The sequence below is a fragment of the Columba livia genome, chromosome 3 (genome assembly GCF_036013475.1).
Source record: "Columba livia isolate bColLiv1 breed racing homer chromosome 3, bColLiv1.pat.W.v2, whole genome shotgun sequence".
NCBI lineage: Eukaryota > Metazoa > Chordata > Aves > Columbiformes > Columbidae > Columba > Columba livia.
In genome coordinates this window covers 84,292,617-84,304,450 of record NC_088604.1, presented here as the reverse complement: position 1 = coordinate 84,304,450, position 11,834 = coordinate 84,292,617, and the positions used below count along the sequence as shown (strand labels likewise).

The 11,834-nt window shown below is 42.6% G+C and overlaps 1 protein-coding gene across 1 annotated transcript; it reads right to left on the bottom strand.

Annotated features, from left to right (window-relative positions):
• Positions 1-2,312: 2,312 nt before the first annotated feature.
• SULT6B1 (sulfotransferase family 6B member 1) lies at positions 2,313-10,862 on the bottom strand. Its single transcript, XM_013367425.3, has 7 exons — positions 10,459-10,862; positions 6,513-6,625; positions 6,184-6,273; positions 5,065-5,191; positions 4,317-4,411; positions 3,871-4,027; positions 2,313-2,975 (listed from the first exon to the last, which is right to left on the bottom strand). The coding sequence occupies exons 1-7, from the start codon at positions 10,658-10,660 to the stop codon at positions 2,845-2,847; spliced, it is 915 nt and encodes a 304-aa protein (XP_013222879.1). The 5' UTR covers positions 10,661-10,862; the 3' UTR covers positions 2,313-2,844.
• Between the last annotated feature and the right edge of the window lie 972 nt (positions 10,863-11,834).

The window sequence follows — 11,834 nt, the reverse complement described above, 5'->3', positions numbered from 1 at the left end:
GGTTGGGTTAGGGTTAGCGTTTGGGTTAGGGTTATGTTAGGGTTACGGTTAGGGTTTAGGGTTAGGGGTTAGGGCTGGCGTTAGGGTTTGGATTAGGGTTAGGTTGTGATCTATTGGATTTGACACTCCAGTGCTTTTTCATCCAGAATGTGTTGAGTGCTTGAGGAAGGTAGAATTTCTCCTTCTCTGGTGACATTATACCTATCTTTCTTCTCTGTTACCCCACCACGTCATTTTTCATGGAACCAAGTCTACAACACGCAGAAAGCTGCAAAAAAATCAGTTGCTCCTCACACTCACTAATCTTCTACTCAATTTTCTTTAATGCTCATCATTAACTGGCAATTACTGAGTTTGTGAATATGTGCTGAGAAGCATGTGCAGATCAGACTAAAGGAACTTAAGAATGTCACCTATAAAATCTCTCTGATTGCTAAACAACCTCAGCCTAAATAACTTTGCTAGTCAAATGGCTTTAAAAATTTAAATATAGCCTGTTCAGCATCTTGAGATAAGATTTAGTCTTGAACTTCCCTGGCATACTTCACTGTAATCTCAACCTGAGAAATACAGCAGTTCCAGCGGACAGGCTGTTACTCATATATCAGTAATTCAGGCAACCTACTTTAATAAGAAGTAGTGCTCCTGTTTCAACATTATCCTCAACCAAAGCCTTGAACTTCCTTTTTTTAACTGCTTAGCAATGATCTTGACCTACTGCTGCAGCAGTTACAAATGGGGAGAATATCCAAGGAATGTTGCTGCTTTTCCCAGTAGCTATGTGAAGCTTATAAGCAATGTCGGATTTGAGACAGGTCCAGCAACTTGAATCTTTCATTTGTTTGGTACTATCCCATTTCACTTTGATACAGTTTGGTTTTGTGTGTTCTGTTTCGCTCTTCAATCCTCACTGGTACCCCACTTTCAGTTTACTTATTTGAAATGGCAATTATTACAGTTGTTAATTTTGAAAGCACATTCACCTCTGCATTGATCCTTTCTTCCCACCATGTGAATGCCAGTCCTTGGGACAATGGCATCCCACCTAGTCAGCCTAAAGGACCAACAGTTGGAGGTTTTTTGTGCCATCAGTGAGCTGTATGCAGTTTTCATTGCTACAGCAAACCCAGCTAGGAGAAAAAGATCAAAGTGAAATATGCCAGGAAAGACAAACAAACGATTTCGTGGAGACCCAACTACAAAATGACAAGACTTCCCTAACTATGCACTAAAGTTAACATGCCTTATTAATTTCCTTGTCACTGGCAGACTTTTAGAAAGGGGTTCTCATTAGCACTGAATGATTGGGAGTTTGTTGCGTTTACCATCAGCTAACAAAGCGTGCAGCAGAAGGTCTCATGCAGTCCATCTGCGTCAACACCTCAAGTACCCAATACTTGAGTTTTCAGCCTGGCTAAGGTACATTCATTATCCAACAGCCACACTTAAGACAATTATTTCTCAGACAGAAGCTGACAAACTATGAGGAGGAAGACAGTAACCTCCTCCACTGGCTAAATTAGCAACTGTGCACATTACCTGCATATTTCTTCTCAAAGTTTTTCCTTTGTACTCCTTCTTTTTGGACATAAGCTGGTGGGGAAAACAACCAGCTGTCAAAGACTGGTGTTTAACCAGCCTCCCAAGGGAAAACTACAGCCTAAAAAGTCAGCTCTTTATGAGACTATTCAATGTTCAACCGTCTTGTGCACACTGCTCTCCTGGCACTACCAACGGAGAGTCATTCTGTTCTGGGCAGTGACACTTTAAAGCTCCCAGATATCCAGAAAAAATCCACATCCTGGCTCTGAGACCATATATACTGCTGTTAAGAACAAAGCAACCCAGGCAAACCTCAGCAGTACAGGCAAAGGCTCAATTTCCGGACTTAAGCAAGTAGCACACACCCTTCTCTCATGTCTCAAAATTCCCTTCTTCCAAACAAGTCAACCAGATGCTTACCAACCCACCTGCCACAATACAACAAAGAAGGGAGCTCCCTCCATTCCCGCCCAGCCAGGAGCTTGTTCATGTGCTTCCTCAACATCCAAAGCAGGCTGGGTGCTCAGGAGTCCTGACAAACATGTGAACAAAACCTGGTGTTCTCAACATACATTTCAAATTTCCCCCATGGGAAATTCCCCCCCTGTGGTGAGGTTAAGCAACAAAGTCATCACCAGGAGGGAGACTACAACCTCCATGAGCAAGTTCTGTCCAAGGCAATTCCTTCAATTGCTCAGGACAAAATCTCACACTTCCAAAGGAAAGAAAAATATTATTGTTGAAAGGGGAAGAAAATTTCCACCACTAGGTTTCTTTTTTTCACACATTTATCAGCACACAGAAAGTGGCAAAAGACAACTACAAGAAGACCTTTTGAAATTTCATTTTACACTATGAACTTCGAAATTAAAATAATACACGAATACTATGAAAATACTATGAACTTAGAAATTAGGAATCAAAATGACACCTCATGATTGTTTTAAAAAACCTCTTGGAAAATCACTTCGAACATATAAGAATACATTTCCAGTGGCTTCAGCAGGCTCAACTACTACATATATATTCCACACAGGATTCTAGCTGGTAACATGAAATCATAGCTAAAAATCAGTGCTTAAAACCAAGTGAGGCCAAAGAACTACAGGTCATTTCAGAAAATCCAGTGAAGTCACTAACTATACAAGCAAGGATTGCTTGTGTAAGTTAAGACAGCAGAAACAAGTTTGCAAATTGCATGGATTTTCAAGATTTTTAAATTAGATGTTGTCCTGGCCTCTATTTTATTCCATAAAAGGGAATGAAAAGCAGCCTGGACATGAGTGTTTTTCTAAAGGAGGCTCAGGCCTTGCAGTACACGTCATATTTTAACTTTGCTCCCAGCTTAGTTCCTTCTAAGCACACTTTGAATTTGGCATCCATTTCCTGGTTCTGAGCTTCAGTGAAAAGATTTTTCCAGTCTCCAACAACACCTGGAATATAAAGAAGAGTAAGTTATTACCATTGAATGTAAGGACTAAGGAGTATGATTTAAAACAAAAAAACTACCTTGACTCTCTTACTATCTTATTTCAGGATAAACATTTTTTTTTCCCTGCAAGAAAAGAAATCTCTGACCCAATAATACACTCTTAAGTTTGCCTTATGTTTGGTGTCCTCAACAGAATGCGAACATAAAGCAAACATACGAAGCTACTAGTCTGCCTTAATAGCTTTGGCATGTGTCTTGTACAGCTGCAGAAGAATACGAAAGATGAGCAGCAGTTGTGAAAGCAACCCAGAAAGTCCAAAGATGTGGCTTTTAACTGCAAGAGCTTTGTGCACTGCAACCAGACACTGCCCTAAGCTGCAGCCTACCTTTAATCTAGATTTTGGAGAGCCCACAGCCTGAGGTTGTCGAGTCTACAGCTCTAGCTTGATCCATGGCTAAAAGACACAGCTCAATCTGCAGTGTCTGGGTTACACATATTGACTGACGTTCTTAGGCAATCACACAGGCTATTTAGAAAACCCAAGAAGAAAAATCTGTGGAGGTACTCTGTAGACTGAGTGTCAGGCTATCTGCAGTACACACAGAAGCCAAAATAAAACTCTTTGCTTTAACTGATGCTTACTGCATACCATGACTAAAGAGTATGCTACTTATAGGGCATTTCTGCTATTCACATTATACAGGGCTTTATCGAATGGTACTGCCCCCTGTGATGAAATCAAGTGACAGTGTCCTGAAGCACAGTCCATGTTTCTTAAACAAGTCCCAACCTTGAAAATTGCACATAAAAATTAACCATCTACTGACCCAAATTCCTGTCTGCCCAAGATGCAGTGCTACCATTTACCACCCTGGCAACACACAAAGAAATTTACCTTTGCGGAAAAGAGTGGAGCCAACAGCACCATGAGTCTCCTGAGCCTTATCCTTCACTGCCTGGAAAGTGGCCCTGTCCGCAATGGACTGGATCTGCTCTGCCGTTGGGGAGAATCCAAAGAATTCAGCTATCTGCTTTACACTGGCAGTCAGGTTCTGAAAGCAACAGAGTGAAAGGGAGATGTGAAATATGCTTCCTCTCAAAAAGGACTTACTCACTTGAGATGTGCATCGCCATCACCTATCAACAATATATATTTTCCTTCACAGTATGTTTTCTGCATTACGCTGGAGCTCAGCTTTTGTATAGCCAGACTCAACTGCTTGCTAAAATCAACTTGATTTTGCTCTTTCAGAAACCTGTGTGTTTCGCTGTTAATTTCATCAGATTTCAAGAACTGGGCTCAGATTTGCTTTGCCTGTCAGCGCACAGCATCTGCTTTACCTCTTTCAAGTCTTCATACATTATGACCATAATATTCTCATCCTCAATGTGTTTGCTCCAGGTGACTGCATGATCAAAATAGGATCCCCAGCCAACTATAAAGAAGAGAAAAAAGCATCAGTGTGACCTTCTCTTCTTACTGGGTGCTTACTTCTCTCTGACTGAAGAACTGCCTTCTGTTGCCTATCAGTTACATCAATGCAAACAAGCAGAACAGCCTGTCCTTTCCGTGGTACCGTACTGTACAGCAGAATGACAGAGACTTCCTCTGGACTTTTGTAGGTAAACAGTTTCCACACAGAAAAATGAATTTCATTATGTGTTTCCCCTCTGTTACTACATTGTCATTTAAACATCTCTTAAAAGCCAAAGCCAGACACCAGTCTAAATCTAAAATTTGGTTTGCTAATGAAGTGCTTGGCCTCGTGTTCAGAAACAGTAAAGACAACAAAGAGTCATTTTGTTAATGCTTTGGATCTGTGGCATTTCCTTCATCACTAAGTGGCAGAATATTGACCCAATGCCATGCAGCTCCCCCCTCCTTGCTTGGAAGAGCTAAATACCCAGAAGCAAAGCACCTTCTGGACTTTCTCCCCATTCTGGCATTCAGCTGCCTCCTTTTTCATGAGGTATGGCCATCAGTAAACTAATTATGATACAGCTGTTTTCCCACTGGACCCACTTAGCTGTTTTTATTTTTATTTTTTTCTGTTGCTTTTTCTACTACATTCAGTAACTATAACAATACCTTTCCCATTCATGAACTCTGAGAAGAACTCATCCCAGGAGCTGTAACTGGGGACACTTGGTGCATTGTTGTGGAAATGGAAAAATGAAACAGCTGTATCTTTAGGGTTTCGAAACAGTACTAGTATCTGGAGTGGGAGAAAGAGGTCAACAATTTTAGATCACTTATTTCCCCTAGCAACCAAAATGAGAGTATAACCAAACATTCTGCAATCAATAACATACTGGGGGGGACAAAATATTTTATTAGTTAAGGCAAGGAGAACAAATTTGTAATGTGATCATAATAAAGACCTTGTTACCACTTTTAAGATTTGATTATGTTGTAAAGTAGTTGCAGAAAAAAGCAACTGGAAAAACTGTAATACTATCATTTAATACTATTCCATAACTACCTAAGACCTAGGAAATGGCAAGGAACCATTTGTCAGCCCCCTGGTCGGAAAAGCTCTTCGATTTTCCTTGAGGAAACCGCAGCTGTTACAATCATCTCCCATTTTTCAAAGCACGGGAATGATGTTCTTGAAATCCTAAGAGACTGTAATCCTCAGAGAGGCGTAAACACTTCTGAAAACACATTACCCACATTAAATTTTTCTGTTATACACATTATATTTTTTCCTGTCTCGTACAGGAAAAAATACCAATGAAACATGGAAAAATCCCCACCCCTTAACCAATTATAGCCTCCATCTGCGATACACCTCCTAAGTGCTATGTATCCAGCATTGTTCAGTGACTGAGCACCACAAACATTAAAGTTTTAACAGCGTGACTCTTTGCAAGGAGACAGCCAATGTCCCAGAAATACTGCTGCCACATTCACTCCCACTACAGTTGTGCACAGCAGAGAGTAGCATAGAAGAGGAAAGTGTGACACTCCAGCCATTTCTGAGCACTGCAACAGTCTCTAAACCTGTTCTTGTTTATGTCAACTACAGCACCCCTAAGGCTACTGTAAATCGCAGAGGGTGCTAAGCCAGCTCAGGTCTCTCCAAGCTGCCTTCCCCCAGTGCCACCTGCTTGGGAGCAAGAAAAGGATGTGGCCCCAAAATTACTCCTGAATGCTAGTACTGTCAGAGAGATGAGGCTTGTTCTTGGAAAAAGAAAAAAAGCCCACCTTGGCTTTGTTCTTGAAAATAGACTTGGGGAGGCAATCATAATTCAGATGTGTTGCCAGAATCCTTGGAGATGGAATCTGCTTCATCCTCTTTAGAAATAAACAGAACCATAAGTGAGAACAGGTTTATTAGACGAGTGCAGCAATGATTTGTGGGAGTCGCCTTTGTGAAACAGCCCCTAATCAAAAGGCATTAGTCATTCAAGATTCTCTTTTTTCCCCTCTCAGGAGAAATATCTTTAGTTGCTGCATGACTTCATTTTAATGACTTGTGTGCGGGGGTGCAGGAGAGTGAAAACAACAGACTTTAAGTGGTTCTTTTCACTAACCTCATATTTATCTGGATCTCCACATTCAATAAATGGTAGTTCCATGCTTACAGGCTTACTCTGGCTAGTTGTAAATATCAAGTCACTTAAAATCTGGATAAGCCAGTTCACACCTGCACCAAGAAAAGCAGAAAACAAAGAAACCTATCAGAAATTTATATAAGATCTCAGAGTCTCATTACATGGCTTAATTCAGCATAATAGACAGTCATCAAATGACAAGTAACACTAAAGTTCTCAAATTATTAGAAACAAAATAATGTTTTCCAATAATAAGATCCTCAACAGCTTCTTAACTGTGACCTTCTTGGATCACTTATACCCAGTATGTGGGAAGCACTGGGGGCACAACTGACTCAATGATGCACTGAACATATTTTTAATATATTCATAAAACAGTCAGTGACAATAAATGGAGCTTTCCTGGCTTTTACAGAGAAACACCTGGGAGAGGTCTGGATAAGAGAAGGAAGGAACAAGCAAAGAGCTTTGCTCATTCTGCAGAGGAAAGTACCTGCCTCTCTATAGTGCCCTGGGTCAAGGACTAAATGGAGTCATCTGTTGAACGTCACTGCCAGTGCTTGTCCTCAGCTGTGCCTGTTGCTGTCTCCATAACGTGCATGCCAGAACAAGTGCTAGAAGAGCCGTTTCCCACTGGACACCTGCACCCCTCCCCACCCCTCACCCTTTGGAAGGGACCTTGCAGCAAACCTCCCTCATACAGCATCCATTCCAGCATGAGCATGTGGCCCACTCCTGGAGCTGCGCCGTGCTGCCTGCTCCCCAAGGCTGCCAGGAATCACACTTGCTCCACTGAAGCTCTGATGATTGCTGTCAGGACAGAGCAAGGGAACAGTGTGTTCACCTTGGCCTGTAGCACACTCCCCGCATCCTTGTGGGGAGGCTTTTGGAAGGCTTCCCACCAGGCCCACAGAGATGGAGCTTTGGAGCTGCCACCACCTCCTGCATCCTGTGAGTCCCCTGTGAACACAGCTGCCAGAGGTACTAACAGGGAACACACACTGCAAACAGCTTTAACCTCTCGTGCTTTCGGTGGAAAGTTATTCCCAGAAAGGAATAACTTCCACCCTATGTTGTGTCTCAGCGTGCCTGGATGGAAGCAGCTGATACATGTCATATTTACATAATAATGTGTATACAATCTGTACACGTCATACAATGTCTTATAACACATACAAATATTACACACATATACCACCATATATCACTGTATGACGTATATCACAGAATGACTGGGGTTGGAAGGGACCTCTGGAGATCATCTAGTCCGATCCACCTGCTAAAGCAGGTTCACCAGAGCAGATCGCATAGGATTGTGTCCAGGCAGGTTTTGAATGTCTCCAGGGAAAGAGACTCCACAATCTCTCTGGGCAGCCTGTTCCAGGGCTCTGCCACCCTCAAATTAAAGAAGTTTTTCCTCATATTCAGATGGAACCTCCTGTGCTTCAGTCTGTGCCCACTGCCCCTCATTCTATCATTGGGCACCACTGAAAGGAGTCTGGTCCCATCCTCTCAACATTCACCCTTGAGATATTTAGAAACACTGATGAGATCCCCTCTCAGCCTTCTCTTCTCCAGGCTGAACAGACCCAGCTCTCTCAGTCTCTCCTCACAAGAAAGATGCTCTAGTCCCCTAATCATCTTCGTAGCCCGCTGCTGGACTCCCTCCAGTAATTCCTTGGCCTTCTTAAACTGGGAAGCCCAGAATTGGACACAGTATAAAATTTATATCGCTCTCCCATTTAGGTACAGATCAGAGCCAAAAGCCTTGTCTCCAAATCCATGTCCTCATCTGCCCAGTAATAATTGCATGTGCACAAATACAAACTGTATTTTAAAAGAAAGCTAATTGATAAACCTAAAATTCCTAGTCTCTAGATTGGTTTCTCAACCATGCAACCCATCCCTAGGAAGTCCTGTATCCTGGAGCTCCATCATCCTTCATTCCTACCTCATCTCTTCTCATTCTCTGCTTCAGAGTTTTCCTCTCCACTGTACACACCCGTGTTAGGGGAAACATTTTACATAGTGATACTTTACTGTAACTTACCTTTTGTAATCCTTAATAAATAAAAGGAATGAGGACAGCATTGAAGCTTTAAGAGACGATTCTCTTGAAGGGCCTCAGTGTGAGTCCTTCATCAGGCACATTCATGACCAGCTAAACCTGAAAATGCTGAAAAGTTTGAGCCCTTCATGGAAAAGGCCTGGCAGAGAAGCTGGCAGAGGAAGCTGGACACCAGGCTGCCTCAGCTCAGAGGGAAAGAGGCCCGCAGAGAGACTTTTATTACTGCCGGGTGACATTATGGCTTGGTGGGTCCGAGTGTCACATCAAGGGGCAAGAGGAAGCCCAGCAATTTCTGGTTTCAAACTGGGGCAGCTAATCTTTCCTTTTCATTCTTTATCCTACTCCCTTGCCTTTCCCCCCCGCTAACTTTGCAAGCTATAGGAATTTAGGACAAGAAATCTGTTTAGTGCTGTTTAAGATTGTAAGAGCAAACATTCAAATAGGAGAAAATTAAGCAGGATTCATCTGTGGATTGTAACTACACTGCACTGCAAAAATGCAGCATTTTCTCTCCCTCCTGCTTTCCCATTTCTGCTGTGCAACCTGCCGTGTACATACTTTTCCACCAGTGCCTGTCAGGTAACAGGGTGCTGTGTTCCCTGGCGACCTGTGGAGCTAAGTGTGAGATCTCTGCCTTTATCTACCAATCCGTCTCGCTGAGCAGGAGAGGCTTACTGAGTTAGTAAACCTCAGATGCAATCAGCATCATGACTCCATGTCTGAACTCTTCCAAATTCTCGGAGAAATCAAACCCAGTGACAAGTTATTACAATGACCTTTTAAGTCTTTGTAGGGTCCAGCAGAACTCTGGACCCAAACCCAATGGAATTAAAGGCTCCTTAAAATAAAGTCGCATATTTCGCATTTTGTGCCAGCTCCCTCCTTATGTATTTGCCCTCTCTTGGTTCAGTGTAGTGTCTCACAGCTGCTATAAATTCACGCTAAACCCTGCAGGCATGCTTCTTAAAACCCTAAATACACCATAGTTTCTTTCCAGAACTCACCAAACGATGGGAATTTTATGCGTTGAATGAAACCTTGACCTAGGACTCTGGTTAGAGCCCAACTTGATCACATCCACTACCATGCTAGTGCAGTGAAACCCTTCCCTAAACCCACATCTTCTCCTCCAGCCCTAAGCTTCTGCTGCTTGGGTCTCAAAGAAGAAACATATGCTTGGATAGGATTTCCTACATTAGCAGAACACATCCCTTCCTTGTAAGCAACCATGTCACACTTAATGTTTAATAGAACTCATCAAAACTAACTAGTTGGTTGGGTTTTTTTCACTGCTCCTGTTGCACCTTTCCTCCTTTCTGCAAACCTCTTAACTAAAGGATTTAGACTTCCAGTTTGCTTGAGTCAGTACCATTCTGCAGTCACAAAACAAAACACAATGCTGATATTGATTAACGCCAAGAAACAGATTACAATTTTGCAAGTAAAGATACTGTGCCCAGTCACTTTGTACTCATTAAAAAGTCTAATGCGCAACCTTATTGCTTTTGTACACTATAATATACCACATAACTAATACACTTTTCAGAATGCAGTTTATCACACCAGCAGTTTATTATACCAGCACCTCACTTCTTCAGCCAAACAGTAGTTTTGAACACCAAAACTTTTTCTTTCAGAAACACAAACCATACTAAAAAGCAGGGCAACAGACTGCTGAATTAAGATAAGATTAAGATAAGATTAAAATAAGATTAAGACTGCTGCCTCTGGTTGTAGGAGAAATGCCCAATATCCCCACACAACTTAAAACCATAATCAGTTGGTTTTCCTTCTTGTTGTATAAAATAATTAGTTACAGTACTGTAGACAACAGTAAGCAACATATAGTGTATTCACCGCATTTTGGGTAGGACACCAACACCATATCATCTCTTCTGGCTTCCAGGTTCTCCAGAGCTTGGAATGTCTCCACGCTGCACGCTACAACAGGATATGGGGTCCCCTGGTATGAGAACAGCAGGTCCTTCAAGGTAAGACCTTCAGACTTTGCCAACACCTTATTTATCTCATCAATGAAGGCTTTTTTATCCTCAGCCATGTTTACCACCTTTGGCGTGTGAAACTGTTAGTCTAATGCACTAAATGCCTTTTAAATAGACATTTTTAAAGGGTGGAGTAGAAATCCTTAGCATTGCTTTTGCCCTCCCCCAAATTCGATAGGTTTCTTTCTCCTCCCTTTCCACCTTTCTGTAAATGGAAGCCGGGTTGCTCCTGTCCACTTATAATCTACAGAGCAGGAATTACTTTAGTAAGAAATCCCACTGAGTTCAAGCAATACTTGCAAGCTCAGCCACCAGGGAAAACAGGGCTGCAAAATTAATTGCCCTGTAAGAATGAGTAGCAAATATCTAATCTTACATAACATTAATAGGGGAAAAAAAGCACCACAAAAGGAAAAGTCCCTAATAAGAAAAATCCCAGGTTTTATTTTGGCAATAAGTCAGCCTCATACTATGAGTTAAGAGAAATAGATAGTGAATAATAGAGAACAATGAAGCCAGAACTATAAACAGAAAGGACACTACTGAGAGGGAAATGATTCTGTCATTTTAGGTTCTAAATACCCCTCTGTGGGAGCTAGTCTGCACGAATGCCTTTTTCGTGTTAAAAAGGCAATTAAACACTAAAATCTTGCATGGCCCAGGATTTTTCTGCATCTCCATGACAGAACAAGGATCCTTTTCTGACGGCCCTGAGCCTTAGGTAGCTGTTCTCCCCCGGGAGGAGCGCTGGCTCCCAGGAGCTGCAAAGCCTCCCTTGCGCCCGCTGAAGCAGCAGGAGATGAGGAGCACCTGCCGAAGAGCCTCAACATGGGGCACCAGGGCCTGGCCTGGCCCCCGAGCTGCGCTGGGCACACACGTCCCCAGATCAAGCAGTGAGGCGAGGACTGCGGGTCCCCGGGGCTGCAGGGAAACGTGGTGGCGAGCCCAACCTGCTGCCAGCAGCCAGAAGAGGCCGCCGAGGGCAAGAGGCTGCAGCCAAGGACTGCCACCTGTACTTTGATATGAAAAAAGTATCTTGATTCCACAAGGATATGCTAGTAAAGTGACCTCTACACACCCTTAACATCTAGTATTTTCTTAGAATGAACTTTCAATAGTGTCCTCTGCAAATGTCTGAAGTAAAATGCAATGCTGCACAGATAAGCTCATTCTGACAGAGTTCAGGCAGGTTTCAGCAGCAGTATCACATTTACACACTGCTCTGCTCGA